At 35.4% G+C, this 24,664-nt stretch overlaps 2 protein-coding genes across 3 annotated transcripts; one reads left to right on the plus strand and one right to left on the minus strand.

Moving 5' to 3' along the window:
• Positions 1-636: 636 nt before the first annotated feature.
• On the minus strand, positions 637-7,439 carry LOC106169834 (solute carrier family 22 member 18). The gene is made up of 12 exons (XM_086994462.1): positions 7,351-7,439; positions 6,294-6,436; positions 5,657-5,824; positions 5,341-5,438; positions 4,513-4,658; positions 3,744-3,876; positions 3,348-3,460; positions 3,026-3,118; positions 2,693-2,805; positions 2,281-2,382; positions 1,657-1,777; positions 637-1,202 (listed from the first exon to the last, which is right to left on the minus strand). The coding sequence occupies exons 2-12, from the start codon at positions 6,390-6,392 to the stop codon at positions 1,036-1,038; spliced, it is 1,353 nt and encodes a 450-aa protein (XP_086850588.1). The 5' UTR covers positions 6,393-6,436; positions 7,351-7,439; the 3' UTR covers positions 637-1,035.
• Positions 7,440-10,749: 3,310 nt separating this feature from the next.
• Positions 10,750-23,967, plus strand: LOC106165386 (ras-related protein Rab-32-like). 2 transcript variants are annotated; one of them, XM_086994007.1, is made up of 6 exons: positions 10,750-10,821; positions 16,162-16,284; positions 19,239-19,317; positions 19,861-20,042; positions 20,793-20,936; positions 21,952-23,967. In XM_086994007.1, the coding sequence occupies exons 1-6, from the start codon at positions 10,765-10,767 to the stop codon at positions 22,060-22,062; spliced, it is 696 nt and encodes a 231-aa protein (XP_086850133.1). In that variant the 5' UTR covers positions 10,750-10,764; the 3' UTR covers positions 22,063-23,967. The 2 variants fall into 2 exon arrangements, with proteins under 2 accessions (XP_086850133.1, XP_086850134.1); XM_086994008.1 differs by lacking the exon at positions 10,750-10,821 and adding an exon at positions 12,083-12,245.
• The last annotated feature ends 697 nt before the right edge of the window (positions 23,968-24,664 follow it).

The following is a 24,664-nucleotide window of genomic DNA, read 5'->3' on the forward strand; positions in this document are numbered from 1 at the left end:
AGAAGACATGCAGGCACATACCCATTATGTACGTGTAGACTTTTTTTTTTCTTTTTTTTTGGGGGGGGAGGTAAAATAATGGTTCGGTCATGGACAAAAACAGTTAAATAAAGGCCTATCCCTAATTATTGGATTAAACTTAAATAAGTCATTTTCTTTTGTTTAAAAAAACATATTACGTAATGCATGTAGATCTATGTTACAGTATTGTAGAATGACATTAATTGTACATTTTATTTCATGAAGGCCAGTAATTAAGCCATGGAGCACCTCCCTCGAAAAACTGAAATATCCTGTTATCCAGATCTGCTCTGAGAATTGTACGTGCTATATACGTGCACTGATGCCCCATCTGATATACATGTATATACCAGTACCGATTATATACACAATGAAAAAGTGAGCACTATTTTCTTTCTTAATTTACAATATACATTGGGCCCAAAAAGGTTGGAAAGGTGAATTGTTTTTCAATATATATATATATATATATATATATATATATATCGGTATATGAAATGCATTGAGAAAATCTTTAGTGTACTTTTTTTTTTTTTTTTTGAGAGCCACAAGTACAGCTTAATAAGATCCAGTTGCCAAGCGACTTAAAAACAATAAATAAAAACCACATGCATGCCTAGTTTAAGATGAGGGACTTTTATTAACAGGTATAATTTCATGATTCTGAATAAATAATGTTATAATATCACTCATAAACAGAAAAAGCAACATATGCCTATTAACAACACCGACTTCTGCATGTATTAATATTTACTGCATTGTATTTTTGTAAATTGTATATTAAATTGTTAAATCTGACAATTAAGAAACCATATAAGTGTATAAAGTTAAAATATTTGATAAAAATAAAATGTGGCCTTTATGAGATTTTGAAAATCAAAACTGCAAGAATAACTTCACACTAGCCGCAATATAGTCTTATAATTTAGTTATTAAGTAAGGAATTAAATTATCCATGTTGCATTTACTCCTATGTAAGTACACAGAGAACATCTAAATGCTGAAAGTTCTTAATTAGGATTTCAACTTGGTAAATAATCCTATGCTCATGATTCCACAGACAACGAATCCCAAGTAACCAAAAGAGGGGAAGCCATACTGGTGCAGCATGATTCCTCCTATAGTGGGCGACACTGTTCTGATCAGAGAATTCATGGCCATGTTTACACCAAGAATAGCACCTGAGAGAAAAATAAATAATTTAAAATAAATAAATAAATAAGGCATTAACATAAAGAATAGATAAAGGGTTATACAATTTTGTCAATATTAAAATGCTAGTAACTGGTTGCCTCCACTTTGAATTTCAAATAAAGAAAACATGCTATATGTTAATTGGTATATCTGATGTTTTCAAACATGCAGGTACAAGGGTAGCTGTTTTTAATATTCTACTTTTTAAAAGATATAACTATCAGACACAATGTACATGCAGCAATATATCTCACACTGTTTGGATTTATCAAACGATTGCCACTGTTACAGGGATGATAGTCCTAGCTATTTTTAATATTCTACTTTTTAAAAGATATAACTATCAGATACAATGTACATGCAGCAATATATGTCACACTGTTTAGATTTATCAAACGATTGGGGACAAATGCCTTCCATACCTGTCACAGTCGTACTCACCTGTGTCTGCATGTGGCACCCTCTTAGTGAGGGCGCTGCTGATGACTATATTCTGTGTTGTGAGGCCAAAGCACAGAGGTATGGCGACCACTGCAAACTGCCATACTGAGGTTACATAGGACTGAAATGGGCCAGAAAGTTAATTACTTTGTTAACTAATTAATTAATTTATAAAGTACATGTATATAATAATAATATTTATTTATTTACAGTCTAAAATCCACATAAAATGTTCAGTACTTTTTAAGGGGTGAAATGAGTGTATATCTACACTTCAGAAATTTTATTAGCTCGTCATCCATAAAATAAAGAATTAACATCCAGCAAACAAAATAAGAAATTGCAAACAAAATTGGGAAATTGCTGGTAAAATATCAACCATCTAATAATCAAAAATTAACTGTATGTGTCATTAAATGAGTAAAGAAATAACTCACCAAAATTAAAATATTGATAAATCAATGCACTTCTTTATCAAAAAGAAAAATCAGTTTGAAAAGGGCTGAATGTTAATCATTAACTTATTAATGGACAAAGATATTAATTTATGAAATAAAATAAGAATATTTCCCTTGAAATTCAGGTCATTCAAACCAAAGGTAAGAATTTTAGGAAGATACTTACCAAAGCTAAATATGCCCAAATCATAATAAAAGTTGCTAGTTTAATCAAGGAATTATCATTGAACTTCTTTCCCACTATTCCCAGTCCAAAACCTTGGATAAGCTGAAAAATCAAAATTTATATGATTTTGAAAATCAGTTTGGTGACATATTTTGATACAAACTCATTTTATTTGAATGTAGAGTATTCTTATTTTACCATTCTCATTATCATTACTGTGATTATTATTATTTTTTATGGGAGTCCATTTTCAACTTTCATGAAACATGACTTATAAATAACACACATTTTAAAACTATAAGTATATATACATTTTTCATATGTATTTGGGTAAGTTTGGATTTAAGCTAACTATAACTAATCTCTTTGAAACCCTTATGATCAAACACCAAATAAACCTGACACTTCTCACCATAACTAAAACTCCTGTATATGCCATGAGGTAGCCATTTTGTTCTGGTTCCAGCTTGAACAGTGTCACTGCGACTATTGGAAACATGCTTTGGAAAATGCCGATTGGAATGCCTAAGAGTAAGAACAAAAAGAAGAACACAGAACTGATAAATAGAAATTGGAATACATAAAACTGACAAACAATTAAGAATACACATTTGGGAAATACCCAAATATGTGTCATTTGTCTTTCTTGACCACATTTCTAACAGTCATGTAATATCAAAGTTAAAAACTGTTTTGGTTTATTTTTATATTTTGAAAAAAAAAAATCCCTATTCATTTATTTTACCTGTAAATGTCTTGACAGCCAGAAGGAGCCCAGTTCCTGGTGTTTGGAGGAGGGTGCCAATCTTCTTCATGTTGAACACAGCTGTGGTACTCTCTGGAGATTTAACAATAATGATTTGATCTTGTATGTACTGGGGTATATACTGTGTCTTTATTTCCCCTTAGTCACAGATCTATTTAAGGAAATAATTGAGCTTTTATAATAATAATAATAATAATAATAATAATAATAATAATAATTTATTAAGATTGCAACCCATTGAAGTTGTACACACAATGTCACTAGTGTCACATCTAACACATTCTTTAAAAATCTTCCTTACCTTCTTTGTGGACTTCAGTATGATATAGCTTGGTGTGCTTTGGTATAGACATTTTAACTATCACAATACTTAGTATAGACCCGGACGCTGCCACAAAGGCAGCAAATTGTTCTCTGCAAATGAAACAATACAGAATTATTGTGAACATAAAGGAATGAAATAAACTGAGCAAAACAAACAAACAAACAAAAAATATTCACAAGTAGACAGGGGGCTGTAGATTAACGTCTTAAATTAATACATTAGTCTTGTCGAGTGTGGGGATCTACTTCGTAAACAAACGCAAGGCCATTATGCTGTCAATCTCTGTGGACTGCTGCAGGCTTTATCAATTAAGTACATGGCAAAGGCCTTAATCTACTCCTGTGACATTTCATTGTCTCATTCTAGACTTACCCAAATGCTTTGGTTAACACTCCTCCAACGAGTGGCCCTACTATGAAGCCGATGCCATAGGAAAGTCCCAGCTTCCCAAGTGCGTCTGATCTCTGCTTTTCTTCAGACATGTCTGTTACCACCATCTGCCCACCTGTGGGGATTTATGACTGGTTTATGACTGGGTTCATTGATTTAAGGCTGTATTCCCAGAGCTTTTAGATCGATCTATCCCCACGGGGAGTCTCACTAGATTACTGTCAGATAATCCGGCTTAAATGTCCGTCCTGCTTACTACAAGCTGTAAGGGGGTAATTAACTTTCGTGTCCACTTGGCTGACAGTTATTTAGCGTGAACCCCCAGGGAGTTAGGTCGATCTAAAGTAGATCAATCTAATCTCTGGAAATGGGGTGTAAGACTGGATAAACTGATTTAAGACTGCCTAAACCGCTTTAAAAATGAGTTAAACATTTTAAGACTGAGTTTCTTAATTCAGCCTATGTCACAGTTTACCACATCTAAGACTTGACTGTGTAGTTTACTGATTTATGACATAGTTAAATGCTTAAAGATTTAGATATCTTTAGTAAATGAAAAAATATCGAGTTATCTTTGAAAAAGTATAAAATTGAAGGTTTTACGAGGGCACATAGTGCCCAAAAGTGAACAATTAATAATTCAAGACAGATGTGAGAGACAACACATAGAACAATTTAGCACACAATACTACATGTTCCAATATCTTCAGGTCTACTGAATTTAGTCTGTCAGATATTAACACAAGCTTACCTTGCATAGCATGCATGAAGACAGAGGGCAGCCTGGACAGGAACAACATGGGTACTGTAAACGACATACCCAGGATCAAGTAGGAGAGAGCGGCGGAACTGAAGGCTAACACCAGTGCTGCCTGCCCTCCATATAAATCACCATACCTAAAGGAAAGATGAAGAGATAAATGCACTTAAAGATGCATACAAAGTCAAATTTGTGTCATAAAAACCAACCAAATGCCAGCATATAGTTTCAAGTAGTATAACTAAGAGAATTACCACAAGGCATTGTTTAATTTTACCCAAAAATGATGTTTGAACGGATTTTTCTGCTGGCATTCTAAGCTGTATGTCAATGGGGCAGGAAAGTAGGTCACAAAAGTAGGTTAAATTTACAACCAAAAACTTAAAGAAAGGAGCAGTCTAAAGGTCATTTATGGCTGATCAAGTGATCTATTCAGTTTATCCCTTGGCATGTCGAATTTATTTGAGTCATATAAGAATCTAGTAGAAGTGGTTTACATGTGTTACTGGGAATCCACGCTCCTACGATGCTCGGTTCGTATGTACCTTTAATTATGCCATACTTTTAGGTAAACAAAGACATGAACACAATAAAATACATGTGGGTAATAAGTTTTGATCAGGTAGGTGACAGCTACAAGTACCTTTGATTTTATCATCTGCACTGGGAAATGTACCGGTAAATAGTACATGAACAGGAAGGTAAACACACACATATGCATATGAACAGTAACAGAGACACAAAAGATCACTCAGAGTGACCCCCCACAAACACACACACACACACACACACACAGGCATGGCTAGGTACATAACTCACCTTCCAAACAGTGGTCCTCCACAGAGCTGTACGATGGCAAACGTGGTCTGAAGATAGCCAAACACTGCTGGGTCCACCTCAAACTTCTTGATTAGATACTGAAAGAAAGAGTAATAAGTCTAGTTTTGATACCTCCATAAAATATTTATAACCATTTTGAGGCAAATCAATTATAAACTGATTGTGAATAATTAGTAATCACAAATATAATTATCAACGTCTTTATTATGAGACCAAAAAAAATAAATAAAAAATAAATAAATAAACAATTGAGATTCCAACACAAAAAGGGATCCCCCAATAACTACTCACTCACCGGCATAGTCCCCTGTTGTATCCAGAAAAAGACAGAATACAGTACTATATTTGCATGCACGGCGAGCACCACGTAGTTCACGCTGCGACCAAACAGGTTAATCATGAAGGGAGCCAGGGCATTCTTCTCCTCTTTAGGGTCGTGTTGATAATTGGTATCATCTGGGCCCTTCAAATAATGAATATGAAAAATCTGATGATATTTTCTAAATTGTGAAAAAGATGTGTGGAATCATTTGGCCTCTTCTGGGTGATGTAATGATAAAGTACTAGTATGCCATTTTATATTTATATTTCAAGTTTGTTTGAACTTGAATTGAAAAGGATTCTACTGAGAGATAATGAAATATATATGTTGTTGTTGTTGTTGTTGTTTTTTTTTTTTTTTTTTTTTTTTTTATTTGTTATACTGTACAACAGTAAATCTATAAAATTTTATGACTAATGAAGAAGATCAAATATAACTTTCCTACTTAACTCACATAACTTGCTATTTGGTACTAAAATTTTACCTAATGGAAACCTACCGGAACAAACTACTTGTAGGAAATCACTTTCTCTCAGTCTTTTAGTTTTTTTGTATTTTTTTTTTTTTCGTTTGCTTAATAGACTATAATTATGAACACACCACACCTCACCTGGTATAGCTCCTCATACAGCTCAGTAGTGTCCTCTGTGAGGTCCATGGCACGCAGAGACTGGTCATGGTGAGCCGTCATCGTGGGCCGCTTACTCATCTTCTCTGTGATGGTGAGATTCACCGAACCAATATCACTATTATCTACAGATATTTAAATGGATCCAATTTGAATCTTTATAGAATTAATTAAGGATAGGTATGGGTATTTGGGTTTAAAGTATAGGTGAATGGAAGAGTGCATAAACATAGACTGAAGGTTCATTGGTCCAAATGTTCACTATAGAATGTTTGGACAAATGAACCCTTTTATTTAAAAACTGATGAAAATGTTGCTATTTTTCAGAACAATGAAACTCCAGACCACTAAATTTTCAGACTATTGAGATGCACCCAAATGGAAAAACTAATAGGCACAGAGACATACAGGCTAATGAGTAAATGAATTGTGTAAAATTGCAGGAATATTTTAATACAATAATTTATTCACTTATTAAAGTTTTTATTTATTTATTTATTTATCTATATACCTTATCAATTTAAATTGTGTTCAACGTGGCATTTTATGTTCAAATTACAGTATGTGGATTCATCCACCAATAAAGACAACACCTGTAGACTGTACATATGTGTTCTACAGTACAAAGTTCAACAGTCCGTGAAAAATATATGCAATGGTCGACTATGAATCCTTATATAATGCTATATACATGTACCAAGCAAAGGCTCGTGATTAAAGAGACAATATTTCAAGTTTAAGTCTTGTCTTTGGCTAAGAACCACACCCCAACAACACTGCACTTGTGCTGCAATGTTTGTCATTATCTGCAACATGTTAATTACTTATGTAACTTCCGGTGCTGTAAGCATTACTGCTGCCAGCTGTAACTGTCTACACAAAAAATGCGGTTTGTTACTTATGCAACAAACAGCAATGCTTCATTACGGTTTTTGTAACTTAAACCACTCGTGGCTTCAACAGAAAACTCTCCTTGTTGCATTACACCTCACATGCTCGTAAGTGTTCATAATACTGAAAATTAGGGTTAAATACATACGTTAAGGCTAAATATGTCGCGTCACCGTTCCATTTCCTGGCTTCAAGCTTAAATAGGTCGATGGTTACTCTCTAACCCACATTTTTACTTTATCAAGTTTTGAACAGCACATTAATTCACTAAATATAAACAGCAAGTTAATACAGTGGACAAATACACCTAAATAGCAACTTATTGCAATATGTTTGATCAAATTATTTGATTAAGCTACAAAGTACATAGCTGCTGTGATTAAGGAGACTAAAAGATGACCTTGGCATTATTACAATGGGGCACACCCCCTTCTCGTGAACCTGCAGATACAATATAGGCATTGAGTATTGAAGAGAAATTTTAAAAGTGCTCAGAAACGTTGTCAGTATCATATTGTTATGTAGATCCATTTTTTCATTAATATTACATTCATAATCATTATCATCATATAATTACATATTTAATTAAATGAGTGTTAATTTTTGCTTCCAACTATATCACGGATATTAGTATGCATCTAAGTAGGTTTCAAAATTAAATTAAAAAAAAAAAAATTAAAATCTAAATAGACCTAAATATCAAATGCATGTTGTAATTTCCAAAGAAGTGGAGGTTGTTTCAATACGAACTTTTATCAATGAATTCACCTTGCACGTCTCTTATACAGCTAGTGCCTACATGTAGGCCTACCCTCTACCAGGGCCACAGTTAGACCAATTATTGTGGACATTTTTGGCTGAAGCGACATCAGACCAAATGACTGTTTATTTATCTAGAGACATAGCTGTGAATATCTGTGAAAAATCAATCTGTCGCCCTGGTAGAGGGTAGTGTACATACCAGTACAGTATACATGTACCTGTACAGTAGACCCCCTAACTCTCTCTCCCCTCCCTCGCGCTCATTTCTCTCTCAATCTCCCCAAGGATAAAGGCGAAATACAGTAAAATTTTAATCTAGTTGTCATGAAACACGTCTTTGCATGGATTCCTGGGGCTGATCCAGGATTATTTGAAGGGGGAGGGGGTGTCTGCGGATCCAGGATTATTTGAAGGGGGGTTGAGGATGAGAAGCCGCCCCCGCCCCCCCCCCCATCCCCCATTGACGTGGGTTTGGGGGCCCGCTGAAGGGACCTTTAAAATTTTGGTATTTTAAAGAGTGAATGATGCCATTTGTTACGTACAGTTCAGAACTATGATTCATATCTCGTCAAAATTCTCATTTCAAGAGGGGGACCATAGGTATGATTTTTTTCAGAAATCTAAAATCCAATAAAAACCCCCCAAAATCCGCCACTGAATGGAAGAAGAAGGTTGAGACACAACTTTGAAATTTACATGTGCACAATCTTAACAGCCTTCATGCAGCCTCTTGGAAAATCCTTGTTGAGATCGAAAGTCTGAACTGCATTTCTTTATTATTAATATTAATTTTTTTTATTTTTATTTATTTATGTATTTATTTTATTTTATTTTATCAATGTTTATTTATGTGTATTTATTTATTTATTTATTTATTTATTTATTTATTTATTTATTTATTTATTTATTTTTGTTGCTTCGAGTGTCATGTACTTGTACTTCCCACTTAAGCCTAATACAAAAGGTATGTACCGGGGTAGACTTACGTAAAAGTTCGAAAAGTGCCGGAAACCAGCGAAGTGTGTCATTGCGACCCGTGAGTTGAGAAACAATGTGACCTGCCAAGAATGTGCCCTGTACAACCACCTTTTATAGTAATTTAGTTACTTGATTTGTATCGACATGTATCAAGAAATACTACCACGTTTGAAAAAATTCTCTCCATGCCGTGGAAAGCCACTCGACAATTTCCAATTTAAACCTCAATATTTTAAATGAAATAAAGGTAACTTATGTCGATAGTTCCCGCTTTAATGCACAGTAAAGACTGACACTCGAAATGGTATAATTAGAAATGGTTAAAAAAAAACATCAAATCAAAGTGTAAGATAGCGTCAATCATTGATATGTGAGTACAGAAAAATGTTCTTTTTTGTTTAAGTTTTTCCAAGAAAATACGATTTACCGTGAAATCCCTAAGTGGATAACCATATTAAATCAGCATTGACTTTATTAAGTGAAACTTGCCAATTTGAGGGGAAAAATCGTACGGTAAGGTTGCTATTTAGAGTACTCTACCGTACTTTCGGCTACGAACTTCCCCGGTACTCAAACAGTCTACACAAAAAGCATTACCTTACGCCAAAAGGAATGGAGAGCCATCGAGCGTAAAACGTAAAGATTAATAAAGCAAGCTGGCTATTTTGAAAGGGGCGGTTTACTGAATTGTTTACCTGTAGAGTACACACTGGCGTACAGTGATCGGCGGCGGACCAAAGAGGTCACGGAAACAGGTGAATGGGTTCTGGGGTGAACGTATTAGTTAGGGCTACATCTAGGGTCACAGGGCAAATTGTCTGAGCTTTTTCGCTTTTTCCTCTAGATCTTGGCAAATCAACGGCAATGACGTACCGTGCTTTAATCACATTTAAAGGGATAGATGACTTGACATTAGGCAATTGACGTGATAATTTTGTGTGTGTTTATCTATGATCAGGACAGACTGCCCAGGGTATCTGTACGTGTTTCGGGCGTTGAACCGCAGATGAACTCCAAACATCGGCCGTGACGCACGCGTTAATTGTTGTAAAAACTTAATGGTGGCGTGTATGTGTGAACTCTGCGTTACAATACATGTTCCAACTTCACAAAGTACACAGGATCCTTGCATGAGTATCTCCTTTAATATTTTTATAAACTCGATTAAAATTTTAGAGAGAAAAATTGGACGGCCATTTGGGGAAGAGACGAGCAGAACAGCTGGACGAGGAGTTGACGCTCTTCTGTGAGACGGATCTGAGATAAAAGTTGATAAAGTGGGCGCCGATGCAGAACATTTTGAATTAGCATGACCAGGACAACGGAACTGGACTGTCATTATTCTGAATATTTGCTGTATTAACGTTGTTGAACACAGGAGAAGAGCAAGGACGGCAAAATACAACTGAAAACAGTGAAAACATACAGCGCAGTGGATACATGCATGTTCACGCTAAACTCTAGATCTACAGTCTCTGTTCATGTCTTTTTATACCAGTGCAATAGTAAGTGAATAGTACGGATAGTGTGTACATTGGGATGTTGAGAAGTAGACGACAATTTTGAAAAAAAAAAAAAAAAAAAAAAAAAAGAAATCAAAAAGGGCATGGAAATTTTTGAAACGTCTCTATAAGTAAATAACTGTCATTGCAGACATTTTCCACGGGAGCTGCAAAGAGAAACAAGCAAGCAAGTCCCAAACAATTGTCATTGATAACCGTACAATTCCATGACAGCTCAGCCCGCAGGTCTTAACATTGTTTCCGATTTAAAAATGGCATCAGCTCGCGACCAGCCGGTCATTGCCTCGGTCACTTATAGGATGCAGTCGGCTGTCATTCTGGACCCGAGGGATGAGGAGGAAGATTCAGCTGAGGAGGTTAGTAACTAGGTGGAATTGCCAGATTGGTGTGTGTGTGTGTGTGTTTGTGTGTGTGTGTTCGTGTGTGTGTGTGTGCGCGCGTATGCTTTAGAGAGAGAGAGAGAGAGAGAGAGAGAGAGAGAGAGAGAGAGAGAGAGAGAAGGCATGTAGCCAGCAATAATAATAAAAAAAAAATTCTGAAAAAAGGGACCTTCCACCATGACAACTCGTGTACCAAGATGTTTTTTACGGACCTTTCCCCTGCAAAGGGTGGTTCCAAACCCAAGCCCCCACCTCCACCCCGCGAGAGGTCTCAGTGGAGAGAGAGAAAGAGAGAAAGCACTCGAGAGAAAAAAATCGCGCTTGAAGAGATTTACTTTATTCATACAAATAATGCTTAACAATAACAATCAGAATAAGAAGAAATGTTATACTTAAAATGGCCAACAGTCGAGCCTAGTACAAGTTAGCAGCTCTGTTCGCCGGTTTATTTTCAATCTAAAGGCCTAAAGTGGTCGTGTTCTCTGCTTTACCTCTTGTACACCTTATCAAACCGTACGACGTAGCTTTACGTAACTCGACCTAGTTCCTCTTTGTCCCCGTGCGCGTAGGCCTACACTGTATACATGTCTCTTGCCACAGGAATTCAGTTATTCTTTCAAACACCTGGCTGGCAGTGGGTGTAATTAATATATATATATATATATATATATATATATATATATATATATATATATATATATATATATATATATATATTTTTTTTTTTTTTTTTTGTTTTCCCTATTTTCTTACTACGATTTTCTGTACATAGTTAATTTTGTGTAGATCGATAAAGTTGATTTGACCTGCCATAGTTAAATCTGGGAAAGCAATTAAATAGCCTGCATTGGTATACGTAATCCGTATTGTAGTGTGCCTTTGATATAATAATAATAATAATAATAATAATAATAATAATAATAATAATAATAAATAAATAAATAAATAAATAATTTAATTAATGAATGAATTAATTAATTAATGATCGATTGCCAAAGTGAAGAGCTAATGATGATATATAAATTTCTCTATTTTATCTGTTTTATATAAAAATAAGTTCTTCCAAAATTTGGAACCAGTAAACTTTAAGTAAGCCATGCAGTTAATACTAATTAACCTGCTTAATTAGTTAAAAGTTATGTATATGTTAACTGATACATCATCATTTAAAAATACTGCAACGTCATTGATCTTTGCCTCCTGATGATAACTTAAAAGACCTAACAAAACACGAGACCAGCATTCGACAAATATGATGACACTCACACGTAATTTATCAGTCACCTAGTTCACGTCATGATCGCTTTGGTTGTGGACTGTCTTGTCCACTTGACTCCAAATCGAGACTGGGCAGAACACATGTCATGTGATTGTCAACTTTGAACCGAGATAGAACCATGGTAAGTTTCTTCCACAGCTTTCTAAAACTGACCACTTAGAGTGAAACCAAATTTATAATTTCTTACATGTGAACGCAGCGCCTGTGACTGTTAATAGGGGTTAGATCTCACTTGTTTTTTTCTATCCGAAAACCGGGTTTGAAAGTAGGGTTAATTTTTGACATTCTCGACTCAAGTTGTAAAAGTGCTGACCGGTATTGGGTATGCAGTGCTATCAGTGATCTGTTGCCTTGCATCTAAAAAGGGTGCAAGTCAACGTTCCAGTGTTTATAAAACTGTCTTAAAGTGTACACTGTCTTAAAGTGTACAAAGTAATATATATATTATAGGTGGTGGTTTGATCAATGGGTCATGTGTATATTATGTCGTATTGTTCTTCTTATCTTGAAACGTCACAATTTACAAATCAGATGACTTCAACTCCCTGATATTTTTCATCGTCATGTACAGTGGACAGAGTAGCATATCATATGCATGTATTGTTATATGATTACTCATTTCAGACATTTAGCATTTGATAGATATAGTGAGGTTACTAAGATGGCTCATGGTAGAGCTAGATGAAGGTTTGGATGTGTATGTGTGTGTGTATGTGTGTGTGTCATTGCATGCGTATGTTTGTGCGCACATATTTTTCCACAAAACACTGAGCATTGTGTCGTCAGCCTGAAATATAAGAGTGGGGTTGAGGGGGGAGGGGTCTTTTTCTGAAATTTATCCACAGATATTATTGCTTATATAAGTTTTTGTGTAAAAAGGTGTTTGTGGTCCAGTCAACAAGAAAAAGTGCACTGTGTGACAGCACATTGAAAGGTGGTATTATAGCAGCTTAGTGTAAAATATCTGGTAAATTTCTGCCTATAAAAGTCAAAATTCCCCAAACTACAACTCACTGTCAAGTCTTAAATTAGGGAAGATAATAGTATAGCTATGTAGGATATGTAGACCTCTGTAAACATAGAAAAATCCAAATTTAGGTCGTTGTCGGTTGCTGATTATGTATATTTTTACCTCAAAGAAAAGAGGTCATTCACAGTTCAGTAGTTACCTACAGTGATGCTAGCATAATGGTTCGATTTGTTCGGAGCACACTTTTTGCCATGACCATGTGGAGACATTTGCTTCAAGGCTAGCTTACATCAGTGTCATTTAGACCTTGGCACAAGATTTAGAGGGAAGATAACTTTACTGTGCCAGAAGAGGAAGATTCATTACTGTATCGTAAATCACTGCTGTAACTTGTGTCCAGTTAACCTTATATCAAACCCTCTGGCTCAGGATGTATGGAAAATGAGGGGAGTGGAGACGGTGGGGGGGGGGTCTGGGCAGTTTTTCGGTTAATTAACAGACTTGTCACATTATTGCTGTGATTTTTGCTATGAGAATGATTATACTAGTTAGTATATGAAATGATTACTAGTATATACTGACATAGACTGAACTTTGCACTGATTGTCTCATGTCTGAAATGGACACATTTTTGTATATATATTTTAGCTTTTTTGACAGATTTGAGCAAGATGTGATACATACAGTATCAAATAAACTTTTATTTGTTATAGGAAGTTTGAACTCATATTTTGATTTTGGATGTTAGAAAAAACTAATATATATATATATATATATATATATATATATATATATATTTATATATATATATATATATATACGGAGTTCAGTTGAATAGAAATGATCTTGCAGTATTTGGACTGTAGATCTGTTGTTCACCTGCACCCAACCTTAAGGTACAGGAACCTACTAGAAGGCAAGAAGTGGGCTGTTTCTTATCTTCACAGAAGTATCAACATTTTATCAACAGACTTCCTTATGGTGTGACGCTAAAAGCGGTTCTTTGACCTTGTTAAAAGACATGTGATGCTGATATGTTTTATTATTATTATTATCATTATCAACTATTGTTGGCGTCATCCCTGTGCACTTTTCACTGTTAAGGAAATAAATGGAAACTGTATTATTATGCTTAAACTTAATGGATTGAATCATATCACTGAAATATGAGTCATTCTCAAATAGCACCTTTTTGGCCCTTTTTTATTTTCAAATTGCGAGATTTATGCTTAGGTAGTTTATTCTTCTCATCTAAGCGTTTCGACCCGCCATGGAATTAATGGTGTTCAATACCAATACATTAATGCATTTATTTGGTGAAAATTTTAATATATACCAGTATGACTAAGGATAATGAATGAGACATTTGACTTTGTTGTGACTTAAGCCAAGTAAGATACAGATAGCAACTGGGTTGACTTGTATAGTGTGTGCAATCACTTCCAAGCAAACACGTAATACCCTAGGTAAATATATGATATCAGATAAGAAAGGAGACATAGTCATGAAAACTAGTAAGTGATACTAGTATAATTCTTATATTTTAGATAGGGGCATTGTGGTTTCAGTGAACCTTCATATGTTTGGTTGGCTTAAGTGTACTAGTGTGTCTGTGTGTGTGTGTGTGTGTGTATGTGTCAGACTTTACGAAAGGCGTCGGACCGTCGGACATGCCTGGCAAATTTCGTCTCGGTCCGATAAAAAATCCTGTATCGTCGGACCTTATGTCCGGCGAGTTTTCAAACTGACTGGGAATGTGTAAATATAAGGAATACGTTGTTGTTTCTTTTCTGGACAATATATTTTACTTCATTCAAAAAGAGAGACGGGGTGAAAATCTCGGGGAGTTCCCAAGTAAATATATATAATTTATTAACCTCAGTTTCACTCACAAATACTATTTTGTGACTGGCTGAGGTTGGGGGGTTCCTGAATGATGTAATGTACAGTCTCGTTTTCGTTTTCGTTATACCCCTACACAACAAAATGGCCGCAACACATGTGCTCGTGCTATTTGCGTTTTTACAGACTTGATCCTCTGTTTCTTCATTATCAGTCGTAAATAGTACTCATGGATAAGCCTTTTGCTTAGAAATGACGTTGTTGAACTTTAAACACTTCGTTGGTGCAAAGCGTGGCAAAAATGAAAATGAAGTGAGGAAGAGAAACGGAAGTTTATTAAAATTGGAAAGAAGGTAGGCCCTGGCGGACTAATGATCTGTAGGAGAGGAAAATAGTGTGTGCCGAGTGTCAGGAGTACTAAAGTTATCATTTTGATCAATAGCAACATAAATGTTACAGCTTTATTACGGGTTCTTAAATTATGGAACATATGTAGGCCTACGTATTTGCATGTACCGTTCACCACTAGTTGGAGAAAGTGCACATGAACTTGATGAAAGCTCACAGTTTGAGTTTCTTTTTATAAAAAAAGAAATAAAATGAAGAAGAAACTTAGACTCGGACCGGACAGTCCCTGTCAAAGCTTCAATTGTGCTGTTTCAAAATGCATATGTTATTGCCAAAAACAATGTGTGAAATGGTTATCTGATTAACAGACGTTTTTATGGACATGTATACATTTGATATTTCTAGCTACACATTCTTCATACTTGTATTGTTTTTAGTCCTTGTGTCATTCCACGGGATCTTTTTCATTAAATAAAATGCAACTTGTTATGCAAGTAATTTTTTGCCTATTTTTTTTTTCTTATTTTACTTTTTTACAAATAAATATATATCAAAAATTTAATAATTGATTTAATGTCAATGATTTAAAACGTTAGAAAATACACATGAAAAGATGAATAACGGTTCATATTTTTTATTATTTTACTTCGGTCTGACAGATTTTGTTTCGGTCTGACAGAATTTTCAAGCTTGTCAGACCGAATGTCTGACAGATTTTTTGGCCTTTCGTAAAGTCTGATGTGTGTGTGTGTGTGTGAGAGAGAGAGAGAAAGAGAGAGGTCAAGAAAAAGACAGAATTTTATTGTCCAGGCTTCCAAATAGTTGTCTGGTGTCTTAATCATTTTGCTAAGTTTATTTTTTCTAATCATTTCCCTAGGCAGCAGCAGAGAAGAAGGAGCACCTGTATAAGATTTTGGTAATAGGAGAGCTTGGCACAGGAAAAACCAGTATTATCAAAAGATATGTTCATCAGTTCTTCTCACAGCACTACAGAGCTACTGTATCCTTTTATCATGATGCACACTGGATGTGCCACTTACGTTAATGGTTATTTACTCAATTTAACATCTTCATCTCATTGGCACATAAGGTATCAACCTCACCCTGGCACTGAGCACCCTCTTTCTTGTTTTTGCCTGGCCGTTGCCACTTGATAGGTCCATCTCATTTATTTCAGTTCATTTGTCAGTGTTTAGGGCAAGGCAGTTATGCATTTCAGAAAATCACATAAAGTGTCACAACGCATTCTCTGTCACAACCAACACACTGTAACACCTACCACACTGTCACAACTGACTCTTATGTCACATCTACCACACTGTCACAGCCATCTCATTGTCACATCTGCCACACTGTCACAACCAACACAATGTCACACCTACCACACTGTCACAGCCGTCTCATTGTCACATCTACCACACTGTCACAGCCATCTCATTGTCACATCTACCACACTGTCACAACCAACACAATGTCACATCTACCACACTGTCACACCCAACACAATGCCACATCTACAACACAATGTCAAAACCAACAAAATGTTGCATGTTGGGCAAGTAGGTCTCAGAGTGGGGGGGGGGGGGGGGGGGGGGGGGGGGGCAGTGTTAGAAATTTGGTTAGAAAGTATTTTATTAAAAAAAATCCATTTCATGTCAGGCAAGTATTCCTCTAGCAATTCTTTTGTTTCCAGGCAAGTATTAGATATGTAATGTATATATCTTTAACTTAATTTGGCTAATTTATAGCTGGTTGCTGATGGACACCTTGGATGATATAAATAAAAGAGTACTGTTAGATATCTAGCTAAGTATGACTTATAATCTAGCTGCCTGACTACAGAAATCATTAACACCTGGCAAGTAACGTCAGTACTATTAGGAATGTTTAGTTGTAGATAGAAAAAACTTCTACTACTTATTGAAATTAAAAGGTTACAGGTTAGGGAACCATTGTGATTATCAAATAATTATATTTTATTTTTATTTGTACCTCAGCATGCATTAATCTCAGTGCCCTGTGTAAATCTTCAGTTAAAAACAGTGCATCGGTACTCTGTTCACCCTAGTACAGTGCCATATGAAACATATTACAGCAATGAATCTTACGTTGTCTGGTCATCAGCTGAAGTTGCTATCTGATGTTTGCATCTTTAGCTGGAGGGGACCAGTCTCTTGGTTACATCATTATAGAGTACAATGAGGAAGCCCCTCAGGTGAAAACGATGTGTTAGAATACCCAGCTGTCATGTTGGTCATGAGCTAGCCTATCTTGGGGGCAGGGGTGTGGTAGGGGGGCCTAGTGGTTGGGGTTTAAATCATACAGACCCTAAACCTGTCTCTGCTTGACGTGGACTTCTTCCTGTCATCTTGAAGTAGGAAAATTTTGGCTGTGATGTGAATAGTCAACATATTAAGTGTATGTAACTGTCTGGGGTGATGAAAGGGGGGGGGGGGGAGGGTGAGCAAAATGCCCTTTTGGCCAGGCTGGAAAAAATTTCTTTCCACATTGGATTGTACTTTAGATTTTAAAAAAAATTATAATTATCAAAAATTAATAAAGGACTTGTCTGAATAATACGGCAGAATGATGTTTGCAAATTGACTTACTGTGTACTAGTATTTACAAGATATAACTGTCACATGTCACTTATTGGTTAAATGATCTGTAAACTAAAATCTCATTCCCAATGAAACATAGATCGATCCAACTCCGCGTGGATTCTTGCTGAATGCGATGAGATGAACAGATTAACACGCCGCCTCCTGGCGTTGAGTAGAATTACAGAAAAGCTGGTGATTATATGAGGATGTTGGAAACAGAGGAATTGTGGTCTGTCAAACTGATTGCATACAATGAGGGTCCATGAGAAGTTTGATCGATCTATGTAGTTCATAGTGTCATTGGAAATGAGCCTCAATACATACCTGACATAGATATTAAAACACTGTGTACTGCTTGGAGGTTTGAGGAATATGCATTAAGTCTTTATTTATAACTCAGTGTACAGAAAGCAACAGAAACCGAAAGTAATTGGGATTTTTAAGCGGTTATTCCCCACTTTCTCATATGTGTACATTTTTCCAAGAAATCCCCCTTTTGTATTTGACAACAATGGGTAGTTAAAGTGAAAGTGCTGCTAAAAAAGAATGCCATTATTTTGTGTTTACAACTCATTAGAAGTGAAAGTGAAAGTGCTGTTGTGGGAATTCCCTGTCATTCCTTCATAGGCCTTTAAGCAGAAACCTCGGGGATATTCCAGGAGAAATCAATCAAGTGTGATGAGTAAAATTCCTCTGTATCTCAATCTATCCCCCACCCAACACATTACAAGCACACCAACTACTAGTGGTATACACCATATGACCAGAGAAATCTGAATTGAATTGAGATAAATGGAATTTTCTCTCCACAGGCACAAAATGTCTAATGATGCATTCTAATAAAAACAATACAGTGTTATTAATGGAACCCCCCTCTTCTCTGCCCCCCCCCCCCCCCCCCCCCCCCCCCCCCGGCAACACCCCACACCCACCCACCCACCTTTCCGGAAAACAATGAACAAGTGTAGATTTACTGTTGCTATAGACATGGTGCACAGACAATACTTTTCTCTGTTTTGATTTTAAAAAATACTGTTTGATCTCCCTGCTTGTTGCAAACAATTATGTCTTTGCACGTGTTTTCCTGAATTTGTAGGGCAGTTATGCACACATTGCAATCATCCAACTTTTCCCAATATTTGAAAATATTCCGGGGGCTTTATCCTTTTCAGTCTTCAATACAAAATTGATTTTCCTGATACAAAATGGACTCACTTCATACAGAATTTCATATTGTATCACCAACAATGCATTTATTTTGAAAATAGATTTCATCGTTTTTGTTCATACTTATTGAATAATTACCGTATCATTTATGGTTCATTGTGATGCCCCCTTGACTGTGCCTCAGATAGGTGTTGATTTTGCACTGAAGGTCATAAACTGGGACTCCGACACACTGATAAGATTACAGCTATGGGATATTGCAGGTAAAGTGTGCAACCAATAGGTGGTGATTACTGGAAATTTTCGAACCTCATTACTGTTAAGATTTTTTATAGAGATTAATCATGTTCACATGCTCACAGCAGTTGACTTGTCTGAATTGAAACTAGTTAACTTATAAATTGTTTTAAAGTCTGCATTTTTAAATATAACGTACAAAGCATTTAGGGGGTATTAATTTTTGCTGTTTGAATATATTGAGTAATTGTTGTAGTATGCACATACAAGCAGAGAACTCCTGGAGCAAGATATATATTTATATATAGTGCAATAGTGTAGCAACAAAGTGAATAAAAGGACGAATGAGTACTCAGTGCATCTTGTTTTCCTCAGTTGTAGATAATTATACATTTATACATTTGAAAGTTATTACATAACTTCCAAACCCCATTTTACTCTCAGGTGAAAACTATAAAGATAAGAATCCTATTGCATATTATTACCAATGTATTTTACTAATTTATTTTGCCTAATGTATATAAGTACCAGACTTTCTTTTATTTTTTTAAAACAAATTGTCTCTTTAGGTCAAGAAAGGTTTGGGAACATGACCAGGGTCTATTACAAAGAGGCTGTAGGATGTTTTATTGTATTTGACGTGACGAGAGCGTCAACGTTTGATGCTGTGCAGAAATGGAAGAACGACCTAGACAGTAAAGTACAACTTCCTGATGGTAGCAGTATACCATGTGTATTGTTAGCAAACAAGGTATATAACCAAATTAAGTTAACTTACCATTGAAGTAAAGGGCTTTATCTGAATTGGAGTTACCTAATTAGATATAAGTTTATAAAACTATGCAATCATGTAATGAGTACAATTTCAAATTGAATTTTATTACGGAGTACCAGGCTGGATTTATAATTATTTTCAGTTTGAATTTTGATTATTTTAATTTTATTTACATTTGAGAATGATCAATTTTATTGTGACACAACTTCTTTTATTTATTAATTAATTTACTGATTAATTTATTTTGTCATTATGTATTTTAATGAATTTTTGAGATTAATGCATTGAATTGACCTGACCTCTGTTACAGTGTTACCAAGCCAAGGTGTATTTTTGAGCTTGATACATTGTATCTTTGACAGTGATACATTGCATCTTTGAGATTGATACATTGTATTTTTGAGACTGACACATTGTATTATTGCATGCCCTCTGTTTCAGTGTGATCAAGCCAAGGAGTATTTTTTGAGATTGATACATTGTATTATGACTTGCCCTCTGTTTCAGTGTGATCAAGCCAAGGAGTATTTTTTGAGAATGATACATTGTATTTTGAGATTGATACATTGTATTTTTGAGATTGATACATTGTATTATGACTTGCCTTCTGTTTCAGTGTGATCAAGCCAAGGAGTATTTTTTTAGAATGATACATTGTATTTTTGAGATTGATACATTGTATTTTTGAGATTGATACATTATATTATGACATGCCCTCTTTTCCAGTGTGATCAAGCCAAGGAGGGTCTGGTCAACAATGCAGGTCAGATGGACGAGTACTGTAAAGATAAGGCGTTTGCTGGCTGGTTTGAGACCTCTGCTAAAGAGAATATCAACATTGATGAGGCAGCAAGGTTTTTGGTGACAAAGGTAATCCTTTTATACAATGCGTGTGTGTATATATATGCATATGTCTGTTTCATCCAGATAATGTACACTCAGGAATCATAAATCAAAGGGTTATATTGGCATTTTGAAGCCAGTCTTTAGCTCTTTCGTCTAACAACTTAAGTGAGTCCAACCTTGGGCAATGATGCAGCTGACAAGTCTCTACGATGTGGTTGGCTGTCTGTAGGGGGAGAGAGACACCTCCCCGTGGTGATCCCTGGAAACGCTCCAATGGCTAAGATCTCTCACACGTCACGATCATCCAAATGTGTGTGTGTGTGTAAGTTAAAGGGATAACAACTGTGCATTCCCCCCCTCCCCTAAAAAATTGAATTTTCCTGGGGTAAGTGTCAATTTTCCATTACTGCCGATGGCTAATGAATCCATTCCAACAATAAGTTCCTGTTATTTTTTCTAAAAAAAAAATTTTTTTTTTTTTTTTTTTTTTTTTGGTTTATTTTAATCTTTTAAGAGATTATTTGGGGGGGAGGGGGGGGGGAGTAGACATCCCTGGAGGTCAAGTGGTCCAATACAGATTCCCGAATTATTATGATGACTGCCATTTTGGTGGTTAAATAGGAATTTTTTAAACATTTCTATGAGTTGTTCACAGTGTATTTATTATGAAATATAGATTTCATCCAAAGAGTTGTTACCCCTTTCAGGATTTTACTGATTATCTAAGTACTTTTATTGATCAATTGATTTTGAAGACAGATATTTAGATGGTTTGTTCAGTGTATTGATTGATTTTGTGTCTTATAACTTTTGTACAGCAACAGCATTTTATTTGTTCATAATTGATTGATTGATTGATTTTGAAGATGGGACCCTCAAATAGTTAACTCGATGTATTGATTGATTTGATATCCAATCTTTTTTGTACAGCAGCAGCATTAAATACAAACAACCATTTCATTTTATCACCCCAAAATTGATGAACTGCTGTTAGAGCAATATTGCATATTATTTATAATTTTTTCTTTTACTACTTAAGATTCTAGCAAATGAGGAACATATGCAGACAAATGAAGATGGGCCAAAAGACTCTATCACAATAACAAGTAGTAGCTCTTCTATGCCTGGAGAAAAGAAAAGTTGTTGCTAGCAACAGAAAAGCTAGTCTTTATGCAAATATGTAATATGCTCATCAAGGGATGGAATTTTCAGTTTTGGCTAAATGATTTGAAAAAAGGAACACATGAACAATTTTTTGGATGATTTTTTTTCTGATGTAAATATTGTCAATATGTTTAAATCAAATGTCCACATGGACTACTGAAAAATAGTCATGTTAATACTTGCAATTAATGATATTAGAACCGTGTGTAAGTGCCTAGCATTACTTGTAAAAAGAACTTGGATTGGTCAGTTAAAGAATTGTAAGGATGTTTGCACAAAATGTGATTAAAGCCAAGAATGGATAATTGTGTATTTATTTTCTAAAATGCCGAAGGATATCATGTTAACGTCCTGTATACAGGAATTAATTATACTTTGTCATGAATGCATACAAATATGATCATATTGGTATCATAATAAGTACCGTGTATGTTGTCAGTTTAGAATGACTGCGCGACCTTTTTGAATGGGGAATACAGGTAGGACTCAGCAGGTTTTCATATCAAATAATCTGTTAACATTTTACTATGTTCAGTGGGCTTGCTATTTATACTTAAAATATTTATCTCCTCTGAAAGAAATTAACAGGATACTTGTTGGAGTTTTATATACCCAACTTGAAATATAATAAATCTTTTGAAAATTGCTGAAAGTTTTGCAACAAAAACATTGAATTGTATAGCAATCTTGTTTTATCTTAAATTAAAAATCACTATTGTTATGAGGTCATTTAGTATTGGTTCAAGTTAGCTAGTCGTCGGTTTTCTGTAGAGGTTTTTGAGTAGACTTGTTAGATGTTTACCGGTTATTCTCGCGATTGATCATAGCCCCCAAACTTAAGTATTGGGTGGAAAATTCGCTGAATTCAAAATGTAATTTATTGTATTTGGACGTGCTTCAAAACAAAGTTTGAATATACTGTACAAGGTCAAGATCATTATGGTACAAACACTGGAAATACGTTTGCCTTTGGATTTACATGTACATTTTCCTGTGCCTTTTCAAATCTCGTATTAGTATTTATAAAGACATGAATATAAGACTGCTAATCATGATAATGACGTTCTTAGATTACATCATATGTTATGATAGAAAATGTATATGTAAGTTGTAATTTTGTCATTTATATTATCACTGTAATGCTGCATATCATTCCACAATTTTTTAAAACTTAAAGCTGTCGATATATGTAGGAAATGCACGAATGTCGGACAGCCTGGTATTTTTCATTGGCATAGAAACTGCGTGTACGGCGCGAGGTAATGTTGATAAAAGTTACTTTACCTATAATAGACTTCTACGATGTACCGGTAGATGAAAATAATTTTGGTTAATTTTGTAATTTTGACACTTTATTCAGGGATTTCATTTTTTTATATATATTTTCTGCCTTCTGATGTAGGCCTATTACTGAGTACGTACATGTAGGCCTACATGTACACAAAACGCAATAGGTTGGGATTTATGGTATTCGTATTGAAAGGCTAGTGATCTCAAAGTTTGATTTTTGTCACGCGGTGGATATTTGTGAGGTTCCTAATCTAAAATATGATATCGTAACTAGTATGGTAACATATTGATGTAGGCCTAACGTCGACATCCGGGACGTCTGGCTGTGACCTAAATACTGAATGACGTCACATAAGCGAGACCACTGGTACGTAATCATTCCCACTATGACATACCAGTTTAACTTCACTGTGAGGTTTAACATTACAAAATAGAGCGGAATGGTTGACTCTGAATACCCGTACTTAAAGTACTGAAATGATTAGGGGGATAATACAAATAAAGGTGTTAAAGTCATAGAGTAAAGGTGGCAGTTCATGTTGATGGTATTATGGATTATGTATTAAAATTGATGTTTTGTAAATAAATATAATTTACATAACTGCTGAATAATTTGATTTTTTTTTAATCATTCCCCTCAGCTACATCTGTCGTCTATTAGGCGATGCACCCGTTCCGTTCAGTTTGTTGACTGCCAAACTCTTACTATCAAGTGATTTATTGGCTGGAATTTGCAGTGAATTTGTAATAAAATGGCTTTATATTTAATTAGTACCGCCAGCGTGTACGCTGGCGGTACTCATGTTTTTAGTCCCGACCCGTCTCGTACGGCTCCGTCAGTTCCGCAGGGTGTCGTTGGATACGTTACCGCTACCGCTTCTCTAGACCGCAAGGACCTGTCCCCATCTCTTGGATGTAGGTCACATATAATATCAACTTGAACCCCCTGGTATTTTTGACTCAGTCGGTGCATTGGCCTGGGCGTGACGCCCGTTGAAGCGAACGCTTGTCAAAATTTTTGAAAATTCAATGCAAAATATCTCACAAACCGAAGGAATTATGGGAAAAATTACTACAGAAGTCTGACGAAAGTCATTTATGTGGAGATTCCAAATATGCCCTTCGATTTGACTAATTTCGACCTTTATTTCAAGGTCAAACAGGCCAAAATTTTCTGCAAAAATATATTTGTTTGTACCAATTTTTAGAAACTACACAGACCTTAGCTCTCATATAGTGAGGGGTTACAATCAGGGACTCCTTTCATCTCTGGGAGTTTGGGGTCAGTCTGTGCATTT

The sequence above is a fragment of the Lingula anatina genome, chromosome 8 (assembly GCF_051362555.1).
Source record: "Lingula anatina isolate TDL-2025a chromosome 8, LinAna3.0, whole genome shotgun sequence".
Taxonomy (NCBI): domain Eukaryota; kingdom Metazoa; phylum Brachiopoda; class Lingulata; order Lingulida; family Lingulidae; genus Lingula; species Lingula anatina.